This window comes from Balaenoptera acutorostrata, chromosome 2 (genome assembly GCF_949987535.1).
Source record: "Balaenoptera acutorostrata chromosome 2, mBalAcu1.1, whole genome shotgun sequence".
In the NCBI taxonomy this organism is placed as follows: domain Eukaryota; kingdom Metazoa; phylum Chordata; class Mammalia; order Artiodactyla; family Balaenopteridae; genus Balaenoptera; species Balaenoptera acutorostrata.
Genome location: NC_080065.1, coordinates 65,454,489 through 65,480,791, shown reverse-complemented (window position 1 = coordinate 65,480,791; position 26,303 = coordinate 65,454,489). Strand labels below are relative to the sequence as shown.

At 34.7% G+C, this 26,303-nt stretch overlaps 1 protein-coding gene across 1 annotated transcript in view; it reads right to left on the bottom strand.

The window, feature by feature from the left end:
* Positions 1-26,303, bottom strand: part of SCAMP1 (secretory carrier membrane protein 1) — a 103,610-nt gene that overhangs the window by 25,187 nt on the left and 52,120 nt on the right. The window contains exon 6 of the mRNA XM_007175878.2: positions 24,672-24,831. Within this exon, the coding sequence (XP_007175940.1) occupies positions 24,672-24,831 (160 nt within the window). The remainder of the gene's footprint in view (positions 1-24,671; positions 24,832-26,303) is intronic.

Below are 26,303 nucleotides of genomic sequence, written 5' to 3'. Positions count from 1 at the left end.
TTGTAGTGTTAATCTTCCAAATTTGTTGTCCTTTTTCGCAGTTGTTTTGGCTATTCTAGACTATTACATTTCTATATACATTTTAGAATCACCTTGTTCATTTCTGTAAAACAACATGCAGGGATTTTTACTGGGATTGCATTGCATCTATAGATCCATTTTGAGAGAATTCACATCATCATAATGTTGAGTCTTCCAATCCATTAACAAGATATTATCTCTCCATTTATATTTTCTGCATAGATGATTATGTAATCTGTGAATAAAGACAGTTTTACTTTTTCCTTTCTAATTTGATGCCTCTTACTTGGTTTTCCAGCCTGTTTATACTGGCTAGAACTTCCATTTCAATTTGAATATAAGTGGTGAGAATGAACATCCTTATCTTGTTCTTGATCTTAAGCAGAAACCCCTTTCAGTCTTTCACCATTAAGTATGATGTTAGCTGTTACAGTTTTTTATAGATGCCCTTTATCAAGTTGAGAAAGCTACCTTTTATTCCCAGTTTATTGTTTTTATCATCAAAGTGATTGTTGTTAGATTTTGTCAAATGCTTTTTCTGCATCAATTAAGATGATCATATGGTTTTTCTATTTTAGTTTGTAATATGGTGAATTACAATAACTAATTTTCTAATATTAAACCAACCTTGAATTCCAAGAATAAGCTGCACCCACTTGATCATAACACAGTATCTTTAAACATACTGTTGAATTTGATTTGTTTGGCAAGATTTTCAAACGTCCTAAGTTTACTCCATTCCTATTCATCCCAGTGACTATTCCAACCCCAAAACACATTTTTGGAAGTCTTCATTAGAGAAGATTTGTCCCTTCCACTTCATTTATTTATCATTTGTTTATATGAGCATGGCTCATAGATATTTTCTTTTTTCTTGTTAATTATTATCTTGCTTTATTATCTATGTACCAATAAACCAGAATATCAGAATGGTTAAAATTATATATGTAATACATTCTCTGAATAAGGGCTTCATAAATAGACTAATTCTAAAGGCTTCACAACAGCTATTTCAGTTACCTAAGAGGGATCTTTCTACTTAGTTCCAAGCTCACAGATATAGTCTAGAAGCTGAAACTGCCTAATAACAACCTCTAAGAAATCTATTACAAGGTACAGAATATGTTTTAAAACTTAAGCTGTCCTACTAAAAAGGAACTACTTCTAAAACATTGCTCTCAAATACAAATGGAGGAATGTAAAAATTGGTTCGCCTTCCTCTTTTATAGGTACAGTTAGTACCTATAAAAGCACAGCTAGTATACTAAGTTGATGAAATGGAAACCTCAGAGTCTTTAAAACTCATTTTTTCTACTTTTACTATTGAAGGAGGCTAAATATCTTTCTCAAAAGACTTTGTTTACCTCATTTTATCAACCAGCTTTCCTGTTTCTGGACAAGGAGACAGTAAAATTCATTTTGTGTACATTTACCATGCTAATATAAATGATTATTTTAAAAATACTTCAACTTTCTCTGAGATTTAAACTCTATGTGCCAGCACTTACTCAACTATCTGGACTCTTCCAAGAGTGCACAAATCTTCCTCTATCTAATCTGTCCAAATTATTACAAATGTAAAATCAAATTCAAATTTTTAAAAGGTTACTTTGTTTTTAACTACACAAGCAGTCACTGAAAATATAGTTCTTCACATCAAAACAATATAAAAAAGTGAATCTGACTCCCCTGTGAAAACGATTTTACAATACCGGGTTGCAATTCCCTGCCAAAAGCCTAAAATTTATTAAAGACATATGCAAAAAACTGAAGTAGTCATAGTGCTAGAAAGCACATTAAGTATAAATAATTTCCCATATACGAAATAGTAGAAAACTCTGTAAAATGTAAACTTAAACAATACAATCATCACATGAATTTCAAGTTCATTTGAGTTGCTTTAAGAGCCAGGTAAGGCTGTGAAGCTCTTACAGGGCCAGATAACCACTTCCCACCCCTCAAGTGGAGGGCTGTACCAGAACCAGAATCAGAAAAGGTCCAGAAGAAAAAACATCATTGCGGGTGTAGACAATGTCTATTGGCATCCAAAAGCAAAGGCGATGGGTCTTGTATATAGAAAGAGGTTACGAAGCAGACTGTTTAAACAACCCAGCTTGTACACAGTCATTTTAATCCAAAGAAGAAAGAGTAGAACTACAGTTAGAAAAACACTATCAATTGATTTAAGCTAAGTAGTTTTAAATTGTAATCCGCCTCAGTTTACAGTGAAGTACTTGTGGTATTTTGAATATTTATTCATAATAGATCCAACTATGTAACCAATTTCTTCATCAGAATAAATAACTAAATAATAAAAGCTTCCTATTGCTTGCCATCCTGGCTCTTCCAGATCAAAGCCTATTGGAAAACTTAATCTCAAATAAGCCAGTTGTTTTTGGTTTAATTGTCTTCAAATAACATACTGACAAGTTATAGTACACCTTTCATAAAAATGTCCTTCCCTAAATTATTATTAAAAATCTCAGAAAAACTGTATAAAGATCACATAAATCTTTTATTTCACAGTACATATCAATAACAGAGATTAATCACAACTACAGTTTGAGGAATCAGGGAAGACAAAGTATTTCATTATTTTAAAAGGGAGAACAGAAATTTTACATTTAACCACAATAAATGGGTACAACTTAACTAAAGTACTAAACGTTTTACCTTTGGTAACTCAGCATAGTAGTTAAGAGCATGTAGCTTTAGAGAAAGATTTGAGTTTGAATCCAGACTCCTCCAGTTAAAGTTGTGTAATTTCAAAGAAAATTTAGGCCTAAATCTGAGATTTTCTATTTGCAAAATAGGAATAACAATGGAATCTACCTTTATATGGATGAAATAATACATGTAAAGTGCTTAGTGGGGGATGTACAGGCACATAGGAAACAATCAATAAATGTTACTTGTTGATACCTCTCTTACACCAGTACAGTACTGCACTGCAAACAATTTTGCTCACAGAAGTAATATTCTGCTTACAGAAGTGACATTTGGCTTCTGATAAAATCTTGAGAATTTCTGGGACATGGTTGGTAACTTCATTACTACCAGAATCAAGTAATACATGAAATTCCTGATGATGCAGATGATGTAAAGGCAATAGAATAAAAAGGAACCTAAGAAATACAGCTGCTTTCCTTGTCTTAGTCACTTTGAGATGCAAAGCTATCTAAACCAGCCTCATTCTCCCCCTAATGCTTTTGTGCCAAAATCAATTCTTTCCCCAAGAACAGGGTTCCATAAGTAGGCTTTAAAAGGCAGCACCACGAACCCACCCAAATTGTGCATAATATTTTGCATGTTTGTATCTTTTTAGGAAGAGGAGTCACAAATTTTAGATTCACAGTGGAGTCTGTGATATAAAATCTATTAAGAACACTCACTAGCCTAAACTAAAATGCACAGAACTAGGGTGGAAGGGACCCTAGACTTTGTCTTCTCTCCATCTGTGTACTGCTAAAAGCAGGGGGCATAAATAAAAAGTTTGTATGTAATGAAATTTTAAACTTGGACAATTTTAAACCTAGTCCACAACCTGGGTTCAAGCTTTGGATCTTCTATACTTAGCTGATATTACAAAATAGGGAGTCAGTTAACATTTGTTCAACATTATGTGCCAGGAACCATGGCAAACACATGCATTACCCATTTAATGCTTACATTACCCCCATGAGGTAGACACTAATACTGACTCCATTTTACTGATGAATAAACAGATTTAGAGAGGTTAAATGATCCAAAAACAGAGCTAGTAACAGAAATGCTGAGACCTGTCTGTGTATCCTGATGTTTTTAACCATGTGATAAAACTATCTCTAGGATATTATTTTAATTCCATCTTGTCCAAGAAAGCTAATCATCAATCAATAGAATACCACTATTTACATTAAATTAATCCCAAATGCTCAGTTTTTCTTATATGAGAAGATTATAAATTTTTTCATTTGTAATAATTTAGGTTCTTTAAAATACTTCCTTTTAGAAAAAGTCAGGGAGGATACAATAAACAGAATAGTATTTTGCAGCTAATAAGAAAATAAGGACTAAAATTTACTAAAACTTTTACTTGATTAGTCAAAGATTTTCTTGAGTGACAACTAAAATCTCACAGTTGAATTGCCATTCAATTTAGAAAGCATTAAACAGCTAAACTCAGCCAATAGCCAACCATTTTCAAATTACCTTTGAACAGCAAAACTAATTAATTTAAAGCAAAATAGAAGTCAAGTTAACATTGGTTAGACTCTAGGTCACAATTTAAACTGTTTTCATCATATTACACAAGGTTATGCTCTTATCAAAGAGAAAACTTAAGAACATATATTTTTTTCCTACAAATATGCCTCTAAGACACTTCTGTCAACAAAGAATACTGAACAATAATACAGCTTGAGTTTTGAGGTATCTAGCACTATAAGAAATTTAAAATAACTATGATTAATATGTTCAAGACTCCAGTCAAAAAGGCAGATACCATGAATGAAAAGGACTCTCAGCATATAAGTAAGCTATAGAAAATAACCAAATGACTATGGTTAGAAATGAAAACCATGGTAATAGACATGAAGAATACCTTGGACAAGCTCATCAATACACTCAGTACAGCTGAGGGTGAACTTGAAGATAGAAACTATACAAACTGAAATGCAAGGATTAAAAAAAAGAGTGGACAAAACAAGAACAGAGCATCTAAGAGCTGAAGGACATATCAAGCAGTCTGACATACATATAACAGGAATTCCAGAAAAAAAAAAAAAAAAGAAAAAGTGGCAGAATTATCTGAACAGATAATGACTGAGAATTTTCCAAAATTAACTAAATACTCCAAATGACAAATCCAAGAACATTAGAGAACACTAAAGATACACACCAAAACACACACAAATGAACACACAAACATGCACATCATAATCAAAATGCCCAAAATCAGAAATAAGGAAAAAAACTTGAAGGCAGAAAGAGAAAAAAATACTTTAAAAACAGAACAAGAATTATAGCAGACATCTCATCAAAAGCTCTGCAAGCCAGAATACATCAAAGTGATGTGTTTAAAATACAGAAAGAAAAAAAAAAAAACAAAAACCTGAACTCAGAATTTTATACCCAATAAAAATATCTTTCAAAAATGAAAAACTAAAGGACTGGTTACCAGCAGACATGTACTAAAAGAAATATTTAACAAAATTCTTCTGGCAAAACAATTATGATATGAGGCAGAAACATGGGTCTAAATAAGAAAATGAAAAGTGCTGAAGTGGCTTTAATGAAGTCCATTATAAAATTCATTTCTCTCTATTTTTAATTTTTATAAGAGACAACTGTCTGAAGCAAAAGTAATTGCAATGCATTGTGTATTTCTAGTGTATGTAAAAATAAAATACCTAACAAAAATAGCACAAACAATTGGGGAAGAAAATGGGAGTAATCTTTTGGGAGGTCCTTACAGTACACATGAATAGGAATATTATAATTTGGACATAGACCAAGATTAATTAAAAATGTATACTATAAAAACTCAGGCATCACTAAAAAAAGATTTTGATAAGAGGCAGAAATAATGAAGACATAGGAGAACATAAAATTATTTACAAATACTCAATTGATCCAGAAGAAGACAAAAAGGAATAAAAAAGAAACAACAGTTGGAACAAACAGAAAATAGTTTGTAAAAAGACAGATTCTAATCTAATCAGATCAATAAATGTAAATGGCATAAATGCACAATTAATATAGATAGACTGCCAACTTGGATGCAAAAGCAAGACCCAAATAAAGATTGCCTACCAAAAAACGTCACTATAAATATAAAAACATTAGTAGGTTAAAGGTAAAAGAATAGAAAAAGATATAATATGAAAACATAAATTAAAAGAAAGCTGGAATAGTTGTCATAATATCAGATAAAATAGATAACAAAAAAGGATTATTATACCAGGGATAATGAGGGAAACTACATAATGATAAAGAATTCAAAGCACAAAGAAAACATATCATAAATATATATCTACTTAACAAGAATGTCCAACTACATGAAGGTAAAACTAAAAGAAGAAAGAGAAAAATCCATAATTAAAGTTGGAAATTTCAACATTTTGTCAATTCTCAGGAACTGACAAAACAAGCAGACAAAAAATCAGTATGAATACAGAAGACCTGAACAACACTATCAACCATTTTGACCACACTGATATTAACAGAACATTTCATCCAACCAAAGCAGAATATATATTCTTTCAAGTGCACACAGAAGGAGGTGTCAGTTTCAGAGTTTTTAAATCCCCAGCACTGCTACATTCTCTATGGATTTTCACATCAGCTTCTGCCCTCAATCTATTATATATCATTATGGTTGAAAATTAAGAAAATCAGCTTTACACAGATATACAGTTAGAAAAGGGAGAACCTTAAGCTCTCTGAAAGGAGAATACCAAGGGTCTTTCCATCACACTAGAAAAACTATTATAAACTAAGCCACATAAAAATTAACAGGCCATTTTCCTTCTCCTCACGCTCAACACCCAGCTGGTACAGAACTTTGTAATGAATAGTAAGCTCTTAACTACTGTGGTTAAAGAACTATTCAAGAAATAAACATTGCCAGAAAATATAGCCGACCTTTGAACAACGGGTTAGGCGTATGGACCCCACCCCCACCCCAGTCGAAAATCCGTATAGAACTTTACAGTCAGCCCTCTGTATCCATTGTTCCACATCCACAGATTCAACCAACTATGGACCATGTAGTACTGTAGTAGTATTTATTGAATAAAATCCACGTATAAGTGGACCCAAGCAGTTCAAACCCATTTGTTCAAGGTTCAACTGTATTCTAAGATTAATTAACCCACTGAACAGAGATCATTGAGTTACCTAGAGTCTCTGCAAATTAAATAATAATGTAAACATAATAAAGTAGAAAGGAAAACAGGAGCCCTAAACTTCCAGTCTGAAGGCCTAGGTGAAAATCTCAGCAACTAATGATCCACTAGAAAGATTCTAAACATTAAACAATATAAAGTACTGAACAAGACTTGTAGACTCTAAAGCACTATATATTTATATACACATGCAAGAAACTAAACAGTAGGTTCCTCTTGCAGGTATAGAAAGAATATTATCCTTCCTTAAGATAAATTTAATTTGAGACTTTGCTTTGGAATCAAAAAAGAAAAATTCTCTTTTTCTGGTTATACAAACAGGATGAAATAGAGTCAAGTTAATTACAAAAGGCAGTATTTTAACTTACATTAAACTAACTTGAAAGACTATTTAAACAACATAAAAATGAACTAATATCAATTCCTGAGCTTTGAATGTTTTTACACTTAAAATCAAATATAAAGTATCTTTTTACAGAAAAAATTTGATTGACTTTCTGGTTCATACACTAGTATAACACTTTTCAATATGTTAAAATAGTGTTATAGTTCAATTATATTTAATTTTTAATTTCAATTAGCAAAATATTCCAACATAAAAGGTGCAACATCCCTACGGATACTAAGTATGTTCTAAAGAAACAGGACCAAAAATATACTGTCTACTGTGCAGAGATAGCTTACTTTTAAAAAGTATACCTGAGGGACTTCCCTGGTGGTCCAGTGGTAAAGAATCCACCTTATAATGCAGGGGATGCAGGTTCGATCCCTGAGCAGGGAACTAAGATCCCACAATGCCACGGGAAAATTAAGCCCGCGCGCCACAACTACTGAGCTTGCACTCCTCAACTAGAGAGCCTGCATGCCACAAACTACAGAGCCCACGCATCCTGGAGCCTGCACACCACAACTAGAGAAAAGCCTGCACACTGCAATGAAGAGCCTGCGCACCACAATGAAAGATCCTGCGTGCCGCAACTAAGAGACCCAACGCAACCAAAAATAAAATAAATAAATAAATAAAAAATAAATCTTAAATACCTGGAAGAAGCTTAGAGGTAGCAAACCATCCTAACTACAAGTAAAAAGCTGAACAAACTGAAAAGTCAACAACTCTTCTTAGATCTGAAAGAGAAGTGAAGCCAGAGGGCAAACTGCAACCCCAAAACTGGGAGACAGATAGATGAATACAGAGAATCAAAAGTTATTAGAGCAAAAACCCATAAGCAGAAACCTCTGCAGCAACCATTGCCAGGGGAGGAATTCCGAACTGTAATTGACAAGAGGCTCAGAGTGGGCAACTCTGAAGAGTTAAAAACTCCACGGAGACCTAGTCATATGGGGAATCCCACACATTTGTGAATTTTACCAACGACAGCTCAATCTGGTTCTCAGAGTGAATTCTTTAGAGAAAAAAATCCCCCCATGCTTCCAGGAGGAGGTGGGGAAATGGAACCATCTGCAAATACTCTAGAGCACTCTGTTCTTAACAAGGACTGCCCTCAGGAGAAACTAACCAGAGCCCAACCTGCTGCGGTTTTATTAGAGCCTAACCTACATGAGGGAACAGAAATACCCAACTCCAGCCCACTGTAGGCCAGCCTGTCCCACCTGAGAAGAAGGAAGGACTGAGAAGCACTGGTGCAGTTCACAGTCCTGAGGCTCAGGCTAAGTAAAAGACCGAGACCTAATCACAGGCCTACAGAACGCTTCCCCTCCCCCACACCTTACCATCACATTACTAAAGGTCTATTTACAGCAGTTCCTTTTACCTAGTACATCATGTCCAGCTATCAAGTAAAAATTACAAGACATACTAAAATGCAAAAAACAGTTTGAAGAGATAGAACAAGCGTCAGAACCACAGTCAGATATGACTAGGATGCTGGAATTACCAGATCAGGAATGTACAACTATGATTAATATGCTACGGGTTCTAATGGATAAACTAGACAGTATGCAAGAACAGATTAGCAATGTAAGCAGAGATGGAAATTCTAAGCACCAAATAAATTAATTTTATTTTTACGGTTCCAAATATGACAGAAAAGCTGGTGTCAAACACATCCCTACCAAGAGCAACTAGAACAGTAGGATAAAATGGGGAAAAAAAAAATCTGCTTATATCTGCTGAAGCATCCAGGAATAGAGAGACCATGATTCTGGAGTGGAAGAGAACTACAGAAATGTAAGCTGACTTTCTACGGCCTCAATTCATTTTTCCTGAATGCAAGACAATAAGTTGAAAATTCAGATTCTGCCTGCAGAGAGCGCTGCTGCCAGGGAACAGACAAACCAACTGAGATATGGCAGATTCACAGGACTCGCGACACTAAACTAAGCATGCACTGTAACAAAATACTGATGAGAAATGAGAAGTGAGAAGCATAAAACTGGCCCAAACATGCAGCCAACTTTTCTCTCAAGGCATGTACCAAATACAGAAGCTAAAGAGATAAGCAGAGCCTCTGAAAGCAGAGTAGACTTTTCTGCAGTGTTCCCTAATGGGAAAAGAACAGCAATTCTGAAACTTTTGGTCTCAGGACATCTTTATTATTGAGCATCTCAAGGAAAATTTGCTTATGTGGGTTGTAGCTCTTGCTTTACCAAATGAGAAACTAACATTGAGAAATATTTAAAGCATTTAACTAATGTTTTAGATAACAAATTGCTTACAATAAAATAACATTTTCATGAAAACTGAAAAAAAAACAGCAAAAAGAGTAGCATTACTTTATATTTTTGCAAACCTCTTTAATGTCTGGTTTAATAGAAGATAGCTGCATTCTCTTTTCTGTTTCTACATTCAAACTCTTTGCAAGTCATGTGAGCCTCTGGAAAACTCCACTGTATACTTGTAAGAGAACAACATCTTAATGTTATTATGAAATAGTTTTCATGTCATGGACCCTCTAAAAGGATGTTGTCCTCCCTCCCTTCTCCCCTCTAGGGATCACAGGACTATACTGTGTGAATCCAGGACTTGCTGAGGGAGGAGCCCAAGTGAACATATCAGGTTCTCAATTTAAAACCTAGAGGATTGGGCTTCCCTGGTGGTGCAGTGGTTGAGAGTCTGCCTGCCAATGCAGGGGACACAGGTTCGAGCCCTGGTCTGGGAGGATCCCACATGCCGTGGAGCAACTAGGCCCGTGAGCCACAACTACTGAGCCTGCGCGTCTGGAGCCTGTGCTCCGCAACAAGAGAGGCCGCAATAGTGAGAGGCCCGCGCACCGCGATGAAGAGTGGCCCCGCTTGCCGCAGCTGGAAAAAGCCCTCGCACAGAGGCGAAGACCCAACACAGCCAAAAATAAATTTAAAAAAAAAACAACAACAACTAAATGAGTACTTCTGTATTAAAAAAAAAAACCAAAAAAACAAAACCTAGAGGATTAACCTCTATGACTGGGGCAGATACAGACACAGACAGAAATTAAACAAAACTGCAACTCAGCCTTAACTCAGCTTAGCCCCTGACTTACACTCTAGCTGACAAGCACGGCAAAGGTGAACTTGCTCTGAAACAACTGAACATCATCAGAAGCCTCCACAATTCTTTATTCACCACATCCAGATTCAATCAAGTCTTGTTAAGTATACCAAGAGATGCACCATATGATTAAATACCAAGAGAAAAATATGGACAACACAAAACAAATTCACAGAGCATTCTAGATACTGAAGTGTGCACACAAAGACATTAACAAAATTTCATAAGATAATAAAATCTTTAAAAAATGTTCAAGTACACATGGCAAAACTGAAAGAAACTACTGAAATTAAGAATTCATATGGGAACATATGTATATGTATAACTGATTCACTTTGTTATAAAGCAGAAACTAACACACCATTGTAAAGCAATTATACTCCAATAAAGATGTTTAAAAAAAAAAAAAAAGAATTCAATACATGAGTTTATACTGGGATAAATTCCTAGAAACATACAACCTGCCAAGTCTGAATCATGAGGAAATTGAAAATCTGAACAGATCGATTACTAGTAAGGAGATTGAATCGGTAACCAAAACCTCCCAAAAACAAAAGTCCAAGACCACATGGCTTCATTGGTGAATTCTACCGAACATTTAAAGAAAAATTAATAACAATCTTTCTCAAACTCTTTCAAAAAACACAGAAGAGGAGGGAACACTTCTAAACTCATTTTACAAGGCCAGCATTACCCTAATGCCAAAACCAGACAAGTACACTACAAAAAAAGAAAATTACAAGCCATTGTTCCTAATGAACATACAGGCAAAAACCTTCAATAAAATATTAGCAAGCCAAATTCAACAACACATGAAAAGGATCATAAAACACAATTAAGTGGGGTTTATTCCAGGGATGCAAGGACAGTTCCACATCCACAAATCAATCAATATGATACACCACATTAACAAAATAAATGATGAGTATCATATGATCATCTCAATAGATGCATAAAAAGCATTTGCAAAATTCAACATTGATTTATGATAAAAACTCTCAACAAAGAGGATATACAGGGAACATACCTCAACATAATAAAGGTCATATATGACAAGCCCACAGCTAACATCATACTCAATAGTGAGAAGCTAAAAGCTTTTCCTCTAAGATCATGAATAAGACAGGGATGCCCTCTCTCACCACTCTTATTCAACATAGTATTGGAAGTCCTACCCAGAGCAATTAGGTAAGGAAAAAAAAAAATCCAAATCAGAAAGGAAGAAGTGAAATAGTCACTATTTGCAGATGAAATGATATTTACATAGAAAACCCTAAAGACTCCACCAAAAAACTGTTAGGACCAATAAACAAATTCAGTAAAGTTAGAGGGCACAAAATCAACATACAAATATCTGTTGTGTTTCTATACACAAAAAATGAACTAACAGAAAGAGAAATTAAGAAAAAAATCTCATTTACAATTGCACCAATAAGAGAATAATAATCAAATGCCTAGGAAAAAATTTAGCCAAGGAGCTAAAAGACATACACAATGAAAACTATAAGACACTGATGAAACAAACTGAAGACATAAATAAATGGAAAGATATTCCACACTCACGGATTTGAAGAATTAGTATTGTAAAATGACCATACTACCCAAGACAATCTACAGATTCAATGCAATTCCTAACAAAATACCAATAGCATTTTTCAGATTCACAGAAATAGAACAAACAATTATAAAATTTGTATGAAACTTAAACAGATCCTGAGTAGCCAAAGCAACTTTGAGAAAGAAGAACAAAGCTGGAGGAATCCTGCTCCCTGACTTCAAACTATATTTCAAAGCTATAGTAATCAAAACAGTATGGTACTGGCACAAAGACACACACATAGATCAATGCAACAGAATAGAGAGCCCAGAAATAAACCCACACATATATGGTTAATTAACATTCTACAAAGGAGCCAAGAATATATAATGGGGGAAAGGACAGTCTCTTCCATAAATGGTGTTGGGAAAACTGGACAGCCACATACAAAAGAATGAAACTGGACCACTATTTTAAACCATACACAAAAATTAACTCAAAATGGATTAAAAACATGACCATAAGACCTGAAACCATAAAACTCCTAGAAGAAAACACAGGTGGTAAGCTCCTCAACATCAGTCTTGGCAATGATTTTTTGGACTTGACACCAAAAGCAAAAATCAACAAGTAGAACTACATCAAATAAAAAATCTTCTCGGGACTTCCCTGGTGAGGCAGTGGTTAAGAATCTGCCTGTCAATGCAGGGGACACAGGTTCAATCCCTGGTCCAGGAAGATCCCACATACCATGGAGCAACTAAGCCCGTGCGCCACAACTACTGAGCCTAAACTCTAGAGCCTGCGAGCTACAACTACTGAGGCCAAGTGCCACAACTACTGAAGCCAGTGTACCTACAGCCCATGTTCCTCAACAAGAGAAGCCACCACAATGAGAAGCTCGCACACTGCAAATGAAGAGTAGCCCCTGCTCACCGCAACTAGAGAGCCCGCGCGCAGCAATGAAGACCCAACGCAGCCAAAAATAAGTAAATAAATAAAAGACCTGACCTTTAAAAGAAATCTTAAAAAAAAAAAAAAAGTTCTGTACAGCACAAGAAATCATCAACAAAATGAAATCTACCAAATGGGAGAAAATAATTGCAAATCATATAATAATATGGGGTTAATATCCAAAATATATTTAAAAACTCAATAGCAGAAAAGCCCCTAACAATCCAATTAAAAAGTGGGCAGAAAATCTGAATAGATATTTCTCAAACGAAGACACACAGATGGCCAACAGATACACAAAAAGATGCTTAACATCGCTAATCATCAGCTAAAAGCAAATCAAAACCACAATGAGATACCACCTCATGTCTGTTAGAACGGCTATTACCAAAAAGACAAGAAATAAGAAGTGTTGGTGAGGAAGATGAGAAAAGGGAATGCCTGGGCACTGTTGATGGAAATGTAAACTGGTGCAGCCACTGTGGAAAAGGGTATGGAGGTTCTTCAAAAAATTAAAAATAGAACTACCATATGATCCAGCAATTCCACTTCTGGGTATTTATCTGAAGGAAATGAAATCATTATCTGGAAGAGATATTTGTAATCCCATTTTCACTGCAGCATTCTTCGTAATAGCCAAGGTATGGAAACAACCTAAGGGTCCACTGATGCAAGAATGGATAAAGGAAATGTAGTGTGTGTGTGTGTGTGTGTGTGTGTGTGTGTGTGTGTGTAGTGTGTATATATATATAATGGAATATTATTCAGCCTTAATAAAAGAAGGAAATCCTGCCATTTCCAACAACATGAATGAACCTGAGGGCACTATACTAAGTGAAGTAAGCCAGACAGAGAAAGATAAATAGTGCATGGTATCACTTATATGCAGAATTTTTAAAAAACAAAGTAGAACTCATAGAAACACAGAGTAGAACGGTGATTACCAGGGGCTGGAGTGAATGGGGAGAAGTTGGTAAAAGGATACAAACTTTTAAGATGAATAAGGTCTAAGTATCTAATGCAGAACCTAGTGACTATAGTAGATAATACTGTATTGTATAACTGAAATTTGCTAGAAGAGTACATTGTAAGGAAAGAAAAGGTAAATAATGTGAGGTGATGGATGTGTTAACTCAATTGTGGTAATGCTCTCACAATGTGTATGAATATCAAAGCACCATGTTGCATACCTTATATATATTATAATTTTGTCAGTTATACCTCAATAAAGCTAAAAAATGAAGGTGAAATGAAAACGTTTTCAAACAAAATTTGAGGGAATTCATTGTCTGTAGACCTATAGTAAAAGAGAAAATGATAAAAAGAATATATGAAAAATAGAATAATACTTTATTAATCTAAAAGGTAAAGAAAGAAAAAGGTATTTAACAGATATGCTTTATATATGGTAAGTAGTAGCTATAAATATTAGATATAAATCCATGTATATCATTAAAGATAAACAAAAATGTAACTAAATTACATATAATTTTAATGTAATTACATAAGTGTAATTACATCAAACATAAATAGACAAAAAACTCCACTTAAAAGACTAGATTATCAGACTTTTTTTTTAAAACTCCCTTTATTAGCTGTATTTTTGTATATTTCTTCCCATTGATCACATGCACATAACCATGTACAGAAATGCAAATATCATTTCAGTCAACTTTTTTTTTTTATATAGCAGGTTCTTGTTAGTCATCAATTTCATAAACATCAATGTATACATGTCAATCCCAATCGCCCAATTCATTACACCACCACCACCACCCCCTGCCGCTTTCCCCCCTTGGTATCCATACGATTGTTCTCTACATCTGTGTCTCAATTTCTGCCCTGCAAACCGGTTCATCTGTACAATTTTTCTAGGTTCCACATATATGCATTAACATACAATATTTGTTTTTCTCCTTCTGACTTACCTCACTCTGTATGACACTCTCTAGATCCATGCACATCTCAAAAAATGACCCAATTTCATTCCTTTTCATGGCTGAGTAATACTCCATTGTATATATGTACCACTTCTTTATACATTCATCTGTCGATGGTCATTTAGGTGGCTTCCATGACCTGGCTATTGTAAATACGGCTGCAGTGAACATTGGGGTGCATGTGTCTTTTTGAATTATGGTTATCTCTGGGTATATGCCCAGTAGTAGGATTGCTGGGTCATATGGTAATTCTATTTTTAGTTTTTTAAGGAACCTCCATACTGTTCTCCATAGTGGCTGTATCAATTTACATTCCCACCAACAGTGCAAGAGAGTTCCCTTTTCTCCACACCCTCTCTAGCATTTGTTGTTTGCAGATTTTCTGATGATGCCCATTCTAACTGGTGTGAGGTGGTACCTCATTGTAGTTTTCATTTGCATTTCTCTAATTAGTGATGTTGAGCAGCTTTTCATGTGCTTCTTGGCCATCTGTATGTCTTCTTTGGAGAAATGTCTATTTAGGTGTTCTGCCCATTTTTGGATTGGGTTGTTTGTTTTTTAATACTGAGCTGCAGGAGCTGTTTATATATTTTGGAGATTAATCCTTTGTCTGTTGATTCGTTTGCAAATATTTTCTCCCATTCTGAGGGTTGTCTTTTCATCTTGTTTATGGTTTCCTTTGCTATGCAAAAGCTTTGAAGTTTCATTACGTCCCATTTGTTTATTTTTGTTTTTATTTCCATTACTCTAGGAGGTGGATCAAAAAAGATCTTGCTCTGATTTATGTCAAAGAGTGTTCTTCCTAAGTTTTCCTCTTAAGAGTTTTATAGTGTCCAGTCTTACATTTAGGTCTCTAATCCATTTTGAGTTTATTTTTGTGTATGGTGTTAGGGAGTGTTCTAATTTCATTCTTTTCATGTAGCTGCCCAGTTTTCCCAGCAACACTTATTGAAGAGACTGTCTTATCTCCACTGTATATCTTTGCCTCCTTTGTCATAGATTAGTTGACCATAGGTGCGTGGATTTATCTCTGGGCTTTCTATCTTGTTCCATTGATCTATGTTTCTGTTTTTGTGCCAGTACCATATTGTCTTGATTACTGTAGCTTTGTAGTATAGTCTGAAGTCAGGGAGTCTGATTCCTCCAGCTCCGTTTTTTCCCCTCAAGACTGCTTTCGGGGTCTTTTGTGTCTCCATACAAATATTAAGATTTTTTGTTCTAGTTCCGTAAAAAATGCCATTGGTAATTTGATAAAGATTGCATTGAATCTGTAGATTGCTTTGGGTAGTATAGTCATTTTCACAATATTGATTCTTCCAATCCAAGAACATGGTATATCTCTCCATCTGTTTGTATCATCTTTAATTTCTTTCATCAGTGTTTTATAGTTTTCTGCATACAGGTCTTTTGTCTCCCTAGGTAGGTTTATTCCCAGGTATTTTATTCTTTTTGTTGCACTGGTAAATGCAAGTGTTTCCTTAATTTCTCTTTCAGATTCTTCATCATTAGTGTATAGGAATGCAAGAGATTTCTGTGCCTTAATTTTGTATCCCACAACTTTACCAAATTCATTGATTAGCTCTAGTAGTTTTCTGGTGGCATCTTTAGGATTCTCTATGTATAGTATCATGTCATCTGCAAACAGTGACAGTTTTACGTCTTCTTTTCCAATTGGTATTCCTTTTCTTTTTCTTCTCTGACTGCCGTGGCTAGGACTTCCAAAACTCTGTTGAATAATAGTGGTGAGAGAGGACATCCTCGTCTTGTTCCTGATCTTAGAGGAAGTGCTTTCAGTTTTTCACCATTGAGAATGATGTTTGCTGTGTGTTTGTCGTATATGGCCTTTATTATGTTGAGGTAAGTTCCCTCTATGCCCACTTTCTGGACAGTTTTTATCATAAATGGGTGTTGAATTTTGTCAAAATCTTTTTCTGCATCTTGAGATGATCATATGGTTTTTATTCTTCAATTTGTTAATATGGTGTATCACATTGATTGATTTGCGTGTATTGAAGAATCCTTGCATCCCTGGGATAAATCCCACTTCATCATGGTGTATGATCCTTTTGTGTTGTTGGATTCTGTTTGCTAGTATTTTGTTGAGGATTTTTGCATCTATATTTATCAGTGATATTGGTCTGTAATTTTCTATTTTTGTAGTATCTTTGTCTGGTTTTGCTATCAAGGTGATGTTGGCCTCATAGAATGAGTTTCAGAGTGTTCCTTCCTCCACAACTTTTTGGAAGAGTTTGAGAGGATGGGTGGTAGCTCTTCCCTAAACGTTTGATAGAATTCACCTGTGAAACCATCTGGTCCTGGACTTTTGTTTGTTGGAAGATTTTTAATCACAGTTTCATTACTTGTGATTGGTCTGTTCATATTTTCTATTTCTTCCTGGTTCAGTCTTGGAAGGTTATACCTTTCTAAGAATTTGTCCATTTCTTCCAGGTTGTCCATTTTATTGGCATAGAGTTGCTTGTAGTAGTCTCTTAGGATGGTTTGTATTTCTGCAGTGTCTCTTGTAACTTCTCCTTTTTCACTTCTAATTTTATTGATTTGAGTCCTCTCCCCCTTTTTCTTGATGAGTCTGGCTAAAGGCCTATCAATTTTGTTTATTCTCAAAGAACCAGCTTTTAGTTTTATTGATCTTTGTTATTGTTTTGTTTCTATTTCATTTATTTCTGTTCTGATCTTTATGATTTCTTTCCTTCTGTTAACTTTGGGTTTTGCTTGTTCTTCTTTCTCTAGTTCCTTTAGGTGTAAGGTTAGATTTTTCTTGTTTCTTGATGTAGGCTTGTATAGCTATAAACTTCCCTCCTAGAACTGCTTTTGTTGCATCCCATAGGTTTTGGATCATCGTGTTTTCATTGTCATTTGTCTCTAGGTATTTTCTGACTTCCCCTTTGATTGCTTCAGTGATCTCTTGGTTATTTAGTAACGTATTGTTTAGCCTCCATGTGTTTGTGTTTTTTATGTTTTTTTCCCTGTAACTGATTGCTAATATCATAGTGTTGTGGTCAGAAAAGATGCTTGATATGATTTCAGTTTTCTTAAATTTACTGAGGCTTGATTTGTGACCCAAGATGCAATCTATCCTGGAAATGTTCCATGCACTTGAGAAGTGTAATCTGCTGTTTTTGGATGCAATGTCCTATAAATATCAATTAAATCTATCTGGTCTATTGTGTCATTTAAGGCTTGTGTTTCCTTCTTAATTTTCTGTTTGGATGATCTGTCCACTGGTGTAAGTGAGGTGTTAAAGTCCCCCACTATTATTGTGTTACTGTCGATTTCCTCTTTTATAGCTGTTAGCAGTTGCCTTATGTATTGAGGTGCTCCTATGCTGGGTACATATATAACTGTTATATCTTCTTCTTGGATTGATCCCTTGATCATTATGTAGTGTCCTTCCCTGTCTCTTGTAACATTTTTTATTTTAAAGTCTATTTTATCTGATAAGAGTATTGCTACTCCAGCTTTCTTTTGATTTCCATTTGCATGGAATATCTTTTTCCATCCCCTCACTTTCAGTCTGTATGTGTCCCTAGGTCTGAAGTGGGTCTCTTGTAGACAGCATATATATGGGTCTTGTTTTTGTGTCCATTCAGCAAGCCTGTGTCTTTTGGTTGGAGCATTTAATCCATTCACATTTAAGGTAATTATCGATATGTATGTTCCTATGACCAGTTTCTTAATTGTTTTGGGTTTGTTTTTGCAGGTCCTTTTCTTCTCTTGTGTTTCCCACTTAGAGAAGTTCCTTTAGCATTTGTTGTAGAGCTGGTTTGGTGGTGCTGAATTCTCTTAGCTTTTGCTTGTCTGTACAGCTTTTGATTTCTCCATCGAATCTGAATGAGATCGTTGTCGGGTACAGTAATCTTGGCTGTAGGTTCTTCCCTTTCATCACTTTAAGTATATCGTGCCACTCCCTTCTGGCTTGTAGAGCTTCTACTGAGAAATCAGCTGTTAACCTTATGGGAGTTCCCTTGTATGTTATTTGTCATTTTTCCCTTGCTGCTTTCAATAATTTTTCTTTGTCTTTAACTTTTGCCAGTTTGATTACTATGTGTCTCAGCATGTTTCTCCTTGGGTTTATCCTGTATGGGACTCTCCGCGCTTCCTGGACTTGGGTGGCTATTTCCTTTCCCATGTTAGGGAAGTTTTCGACTATAGTCTCTTCAAATATTTTCTCGGGTCCTTTCTCTCTCTCTTCTCCTTCTGGGACCCCTATAATGCAAATGTTGTTGTGTTTAATGTTGTCCCAGAGGTCTCTTAGGCTGTCTTCATTTCTTTTCATTCTTTTTTCTTTAGTCTGTTCCACAGCAGTGAATTCCAACATTCTGTCTTCCAGGTCACTTATCCGTTCTTCTGCCTCAGTTATTCTGCTATTGATTCCTTCTAGTGTAGTTTTCATTTCAGTTATTGTATTGTTCATCTCTGTTTGTTTGTTGTTTAATTCTTCTAGGTCTTTGTTAAACATTTCTTGCATCTTCTCAATCTTTGCCTCCATTCTTTTTCCAAGGTCCTGGATCATCTTCACTATCATTATTCTGAATTCTTTTTCTGGAAGGTTTCCTATCTCCACTTCACTGAGTTGTTTTTCTGGGGTTTTATCTTGTTCCTTCATCTGGTACATAGCCCTGTCCCTTTTTATCTTGTCTATCTTTCTGTGAATGTGGTTTTTGTTCCACAGGCTGCAGGACTGTAGTTTTTCTTGCTTCTGCTCCAGACAACATTTTTTTAAGTTTATTTTTATCAAGCAATACAAAGAACCTACATACACTTTAGTGTACATTATGATTTCCTCCAGGTTAGACTGGGGTACCAAAGAACAATGAACTAAAAGCAGCAAAACATAACAAGTAATGGTTTTATGGATCATCAAAAGTAAATGATAAAACCTATCAAAAACAAAAAAATAAAACATTCCAGCTACCAATTGTTGACCACCTTTAAAGACAAATATTTTGCACAGATTATCTCTAATCTTCTTATCAACTCTGCAAATGTTATGCCCAATTTACACTCAAAAAACTGAGGCACTGCGAGGTTTTACTGCATTTTCATAACAGCACACAGCTTTTAAGTGGGGAAGCCAGAATTCTAACCCTTTCTCAGTCTGTTTCCAATAATCATACTTTTTCAACAAAACACTGCTTCATTAATAATTACCTAATATTTTAAAGTATTTACATAATGCTTGGTGATTTGTGGAAACATAAAATTAAGAACAAAGTTAGTCTTTTTAAAAATATGTAAATGACAAAATGACAACTCTAAGTTTAATTCTGATACCTAATAAACAACTTTTAAAAGCACATACGCTTGAAACTTCTCTATAAAATTCTCCTTCAGATTCAGGCAATGGGATTAATTCAGGAAGGTCAAAGTCCTTTGCATATATCAGTAAAAGGAGCTTCTTGGTTGAAAACTAATGTAACTGAGCAGGACCCTATGGGGCCTTCCTGGGACAGACCATTCATTCCCTCTTATCCTCCACTATAGCTCCTCTCTGAAGTACCTAGATAATAATATCTGATGCACACTTCTGGGGTTGTTTTATAGATGCTAAAACTACCACCAAATAGAAGAAATTAACTACTTGACAAGCATGAGCATGTAGGCCCCAGACCTACTGGCGCCTAAGGATTGATAACGTTAACCCCTGTTACGTCACCAACAACCAGTCAGAGAATTGTGTATGAGCTGATCACATACCCTGGGACGTCCTTCCCTCACCTTGCCTTTCAAAATGTTTTGCTGAAACACTTCAGGGAGTTCAGGGGATTTTGAGCATGAGCCACCTGTTCTCCTTGTAGGGTACCTTTACAATAAATGCTGCACTTTCCTTCACCACAACCCGGTGTCAGTAGATTGGCTTTACTGCACACAGGTGAGTGGACCCAAGTTTGGTTCAGTAACACTAAGAGAAGTCATATTCATATAGGACAGTATTTTATACAGTTTAAAACTCATCTTTTTCATGGACATTCTGATATTTCAATGGTTTTAGTAAAAACAAGGTTTTTGGGGGTTTTTTTTCTGAATTCAGAGAAGAATGTTTATTAAAAACTTAAATCCTCAAAAAGATAATCCAAGAAGACTCACTTGAAAATAACTAATCTTCTATTTAGAGATATATCACAGGTATGATATCAGTATTAAATTACTCTGTATTTCAAATTTTGGGGGTGTTTGAATATTACTCTGTTTTAATGTATAAATTCTACTAGCCAAAGTTTCAGTAATGCCTACTTTTAAACTCATTTATATATTATATGTTTCTACAGGGCAAGTACCATGTCTTCTTTGTATCTCCAGCCTAATATATACTGTCTGTATTCAGTGAGTGATTAATTTAACCTTAGATACTTATTTTCTAACTGCTTTGCAATCATAAGTTAGTTATCTTAACATCTCCCTAAGAGCATCAAGTGAACTCAATAACAAACTTGCAAATGAAATACTGAAACAGAAACTCAGATGACACTGGAAAACCAACTTCTCATGCATGATAACTAATTTTAAAATGATTATTCCTAAAGAGAATCAACCTTTATCACATTTTAAAATCATTAAATGTAATTATCAGTATGATTTAGTATATGAGATTATTGATTATAATCACTTAAATGCAGATTTAAATTTTTTCAGTAGGCTCTAAAGCTATTAGCAAATACTTTAACTCAATCTAAAGGCATTTTATAATTCAGTTAAAACAATTATATTTTTCTTCCCAGCTTAAGAGTTAATATACAAAGGTTTACTCAGCCATCATGTTATTAAGCAAACTACAACAAATTCTTGATAACAAAGTTAACTATTAACCTTTAAAAAGGATTTACTTTTAGACTATGAGTCAACAGCGAGGCAAAGGAGATAAACTATATATGGCAATTAAAAATGCAACTTCAACTGACTAAGGGACAAAGAACAAAGAACTGATCATTCTAGAATAAAGACTTCCTAATATGCCCTCTAGTTATTTTCAGCACCCCATGACAAAGCTAACAGCTACCCTAGAAACTTGGAATTACCACCTATCTACAAGGGGGGGAAAAAAAATTCACCGGACAACTAAAAAAAAAAAATCTGATCACATTCTCAGATCTAATGTCCCTCTAACTTGTATGCTTGCAATGACTGGTTTATTCTAAAATCAATACCTGCCATGTTTTTCTTATTGCTTACCATTCTTTTCTTCACTTCTAGGGAAACCTGAAGAAATCAAGTTCACAGTAGGTATTTAAATATGGCAATAGAGGCAAATACATCATTAGCCAGAGAAGACTAAAACTTGAAAAACTTTTAAAAAGCACTTTAGCTTCACTCCAGAGTCTGATTAATAAAAACTAAATGCTTTCAATAACAACTTCTTTTAAGAAATATGTGAATCTGGCCTAAAAGATTTTAGTTACCCATTTTCTACTGACTTACGTAATATGTTCAGATGCTTGTGTTTCTTAATCATCAGTCTTGAAACAGAATATGAAACACTTGCACATCCTGTGACTCTGCCCCTTCTCAAAAGGCAGTAATCCCTGTCAAAATTTATCTCAAATAAAGCACTTATGTGAATACATAAAGTCTATTTAAAACCCTGTATTTAATATAAATAATCATATCCAATGTATCTGGTTTAAGGTCTCCATATTTAAGGTAGAAATCTGTCATCAGTAAATGTTTAAAAAACTTTACCAGATACTTCAGAAGAAACCACTGGCAATCTGGGTGAAAAAAATGCCGAAGTTATACACTGAGAAGGTATATTAATTAATGATTTAAAATACTTTCAACTTTCCCCTAAAAAAACTATTCCTCTCAGTTCTGCTCCAAACAGTAAAGCCCAGATAATTAACATATTTGTGATACATATACTCTAAAGGGTTGAGATGCAGCTAAGAATTTAGCCCAGGGGTTAATAATGCCAGAAGTAAAAATGTTCCACAAAGCATTTTTATTTCCACTGGCAAAGAAAGGGAATAAAAGGAACCAAGTGACTTCAAGTAATAAATGGCAGAAAACTGGCTTTTTATAGTTTATTCTGGCTACATTTGTCACAGAAGGCTTAAAATTCAAAGTCTCTAGTTTCAGGTCATTTTCAAAGTCTCAAAGACATCCCCATTCCCAGCCACAAGCATCATTACAGATACACTGGTAACATGATGGAAGTAGGCAAGCAGAGGCCACACGTCAAAAAATTAAAAATTAAAAAACTTTGTGAGCCAGACTTAGATAACAAGGAAAAGAGCAGCAGTAACTCTCCTGTTCACGCAAGGAGTAAACAGGTCCCTCTTATTCTTCTCCAACCTACATCTATAGGGGTGCTCCTCCCCATTCCTTGACAACCAACCTCTCACGTTCCATTAGATCCAAAGATTTTCCTCCCTTTCCCTCCTCCCATCTATTTTCTTCCCTTCATTCCATTTCTAACCAATTTAGTTTTCTGTTGAATGGTATCTTTTTTCTCCAAATTCCCTAATCTTCCCCCTTTTCCTTCTTTTTTGTTTTCTGTTTACATATCTGCGTTTCTCATTTCATTTGGCAGGGCTTTGGGGGATGGGGGTGGTGATACACATTCTGAATAATCAAAGAAATTTTTTGTTCAAATAGAAAAAAGAAAGTTAAACAACTGAACGTGGCCCTCTAATTTCCCTAATATATCATCACAGTACATGCTTCACTCCAGAGTCTGATTAATAAAAACTAAATGCTTTCAATAACAACTTCTTTTAAGAAATATGTGAATCTGGCCTAAAAGATTTTAGTTACCCATTTTCTACTGACTTACGTTATATGTTCAGATGCTTGTGTTTCATTTCTTAATCATCAGTCTTGAAACAGTACATGCCTATTTCCTAGTAATGCTGCTCCTCATACACCAGAGTTGAAAGAGGTTTGTTATTCATAAATGAGGTTTGTTATTCATAAATGAGTTTACTCAAATAAAAATAAGTTGATAAACAATTGAATACATGGACTCATCTAGGGCTATCATCTAAATCAGCATTTCCCAATGTTTATTTCCTAAAGCAAGAGTCCAACAAGGTACTCAACACACACGCACAAATAATGGTTCCATGGTCATATCACAAAGCACACGAGGCTCTTAAAGAAGTCTAAGAAATTCTGAAATGAAGAACCTTATTTAATTTTATTATCCCCACTGTTCCCAGACTTAAGCTAATGAACTTTTTTTTCTACAACACCTAGTAACACCCCACAGAACACGCATTTAAGAAATGTTAATCCTAACCATTGATTAAAATATACCATGCAAAGTAGTATAGTTAATCTTATAGTCTAAACAGTTTTAAAACGTTACTGAATTTTGAAAAACCAAAAATGAATTTACACAGAAAATAATTACCAAGTTGCTAGGTGAAAAGTGACTCACTTTAAATATCACATGTATATTCACCTTACCTAGGCTACCTAGGTTCATTTAAAAATTAGGCTGTAATCACCACTTCTGATTTTTTCTGAAGGGAAGAATAAAAAGTAAAATTTTCTTTAAAGTCAAGTGTATCATATGGAATAGAATCTTTTACAAATATTAAGACCTAAGATTGTTCTCATTTTTCCCTCATTCATTTTCATGTTTGATCTTTTTCTCAAGTGGGAGAAAAGAATGGGATATTATTTGTTACAAAGTCAAATGAATACACAAGCATGTTATATACAGACTTAATACACAGAGATGTTATATATGGACTTTTCTGAAGGTATATTATACAATAATAAAAAATTTGAAAAATGAAAATATGTCACTTTTCCCTTTAAGGTGTACTACAAATTATTTACTTCACAGGTTTTAAAGAGCATATTTTAAAGTACACACATTTTACCTGAAAGCTCCGTAAAGTGGTCTGTACCAACAGACAAATGAACAAGGAGTAAAAAGCAAGAACCACAGGATACTCAATCCAAAATCAACCCCTCTTGGAGGATCAACACAAAACCAAGCCAAGCATCCGAAGATATTTAGAAACAGTGTTACAGCATGGACTGTGGAATCAAAAAACAAAATAGAAAAGAAATGTTTACATTCAATTTATGTGTTCATTCAACAAGAATTATAAATGAAAAAATACTTCCTAAGAGCAAGTGTATTCTACCTCATGTTTCCATTTAGTATTTTTCAAAACATTGTTGCTATTTCTTACACATTTGATTTGAAAACAGAGTATTCACAGGTAGAAGAGTCCTAATACATGCACTGTTTGGCAAAAATTCTTTTGGCCCTCCCCTAATGGGCAATTACACAGCTAAACCAGAGACGCACAACCTTAAGGGATTCTCCCTTGGGAAGGAAACATGTGATGACATGTGTTGTGTCTCTTGATTCAAGGCCCAAGCAGAAAAATAGTGGCTGCCAGGAAAAGAACCAGGACTTAGAGGAAAAAGATCCTACACTCAGAACTATAATTTTTACAGAATGGGGCTGCAGGCTCCTCGCAGTGTGAACTACACAAGAGAAGAGAAAATAGAGAAGTGCCCTGCACAATCTCACTGTAACATTTTTAAGCAACAAAATTAATTAGAATCATTGGACTAAACATACTAACACAGCAGAAACTTCCAGTGACTATACAGTCAATCTATAAGGATTATTAACTCATCTTCATAAAGCTGTCCACTATTTAAGGTCCTGGGATTAAAAACAATGTTCTGGTAGAGGATTACACTTATTTAAAAAAAAAAAAGTTTACTATGATGCACTTTACCTGCTGTGGCAGATCTTTCTTTTCATTAACACAAATAGATCTTGGCAAATTCTTCCTATATTGTTAGTAATTACTTTCCCTGACAGACTAAAACCCAAAAATCTGAGTAACATCTAAGGACACTATGATCCTAAAGAACAACATTTACCCATTATAATTAATAACTTTTTAAAGAATTTTTTTAAAATTTATTCACAGGCTGAATTTATTACAAGAAATAAATTATTTCAAAAGTTAAAATACTGTTTAATGTAAACTACCGATACAATAAAAATATACCAACAAGCTACTACTTTAATTAAAAATAACAAAGGGAAAACCTAGTGAACGTAAATTTTAAAAATCAACATACATTAAAAAAAACCTTTAAAATCTCTTTAAATTATTAATCAAATAAAATTAATACTTCATGAAACAAGGTATAAACACATTCTAGGATGCCTCTAAATTTGCTCTCATCTAATAACCAGATAAACACACAAACTCCACAGAAGGAGAAAGAGCTCCAGAGGAGGAATGAAAACACCTGGGTTATAGTGACATAATATCGAGCTAATCAACCTCTGTGCATTTCAATTTTTCAACGGGAGAAATGCAGGAGCTCTTCCAGCTTTAAAATTCCACCCCATTCTACTACACAGGAAAGACTCTTACTTATTCCCATTAGGATTTCTAACTCATGAAAGCTAGCTTACTAATAAATTTACTCAAAATCCTTTGCCTCGAAATAAAAGTAGTTCTGTTAAGGGCTTA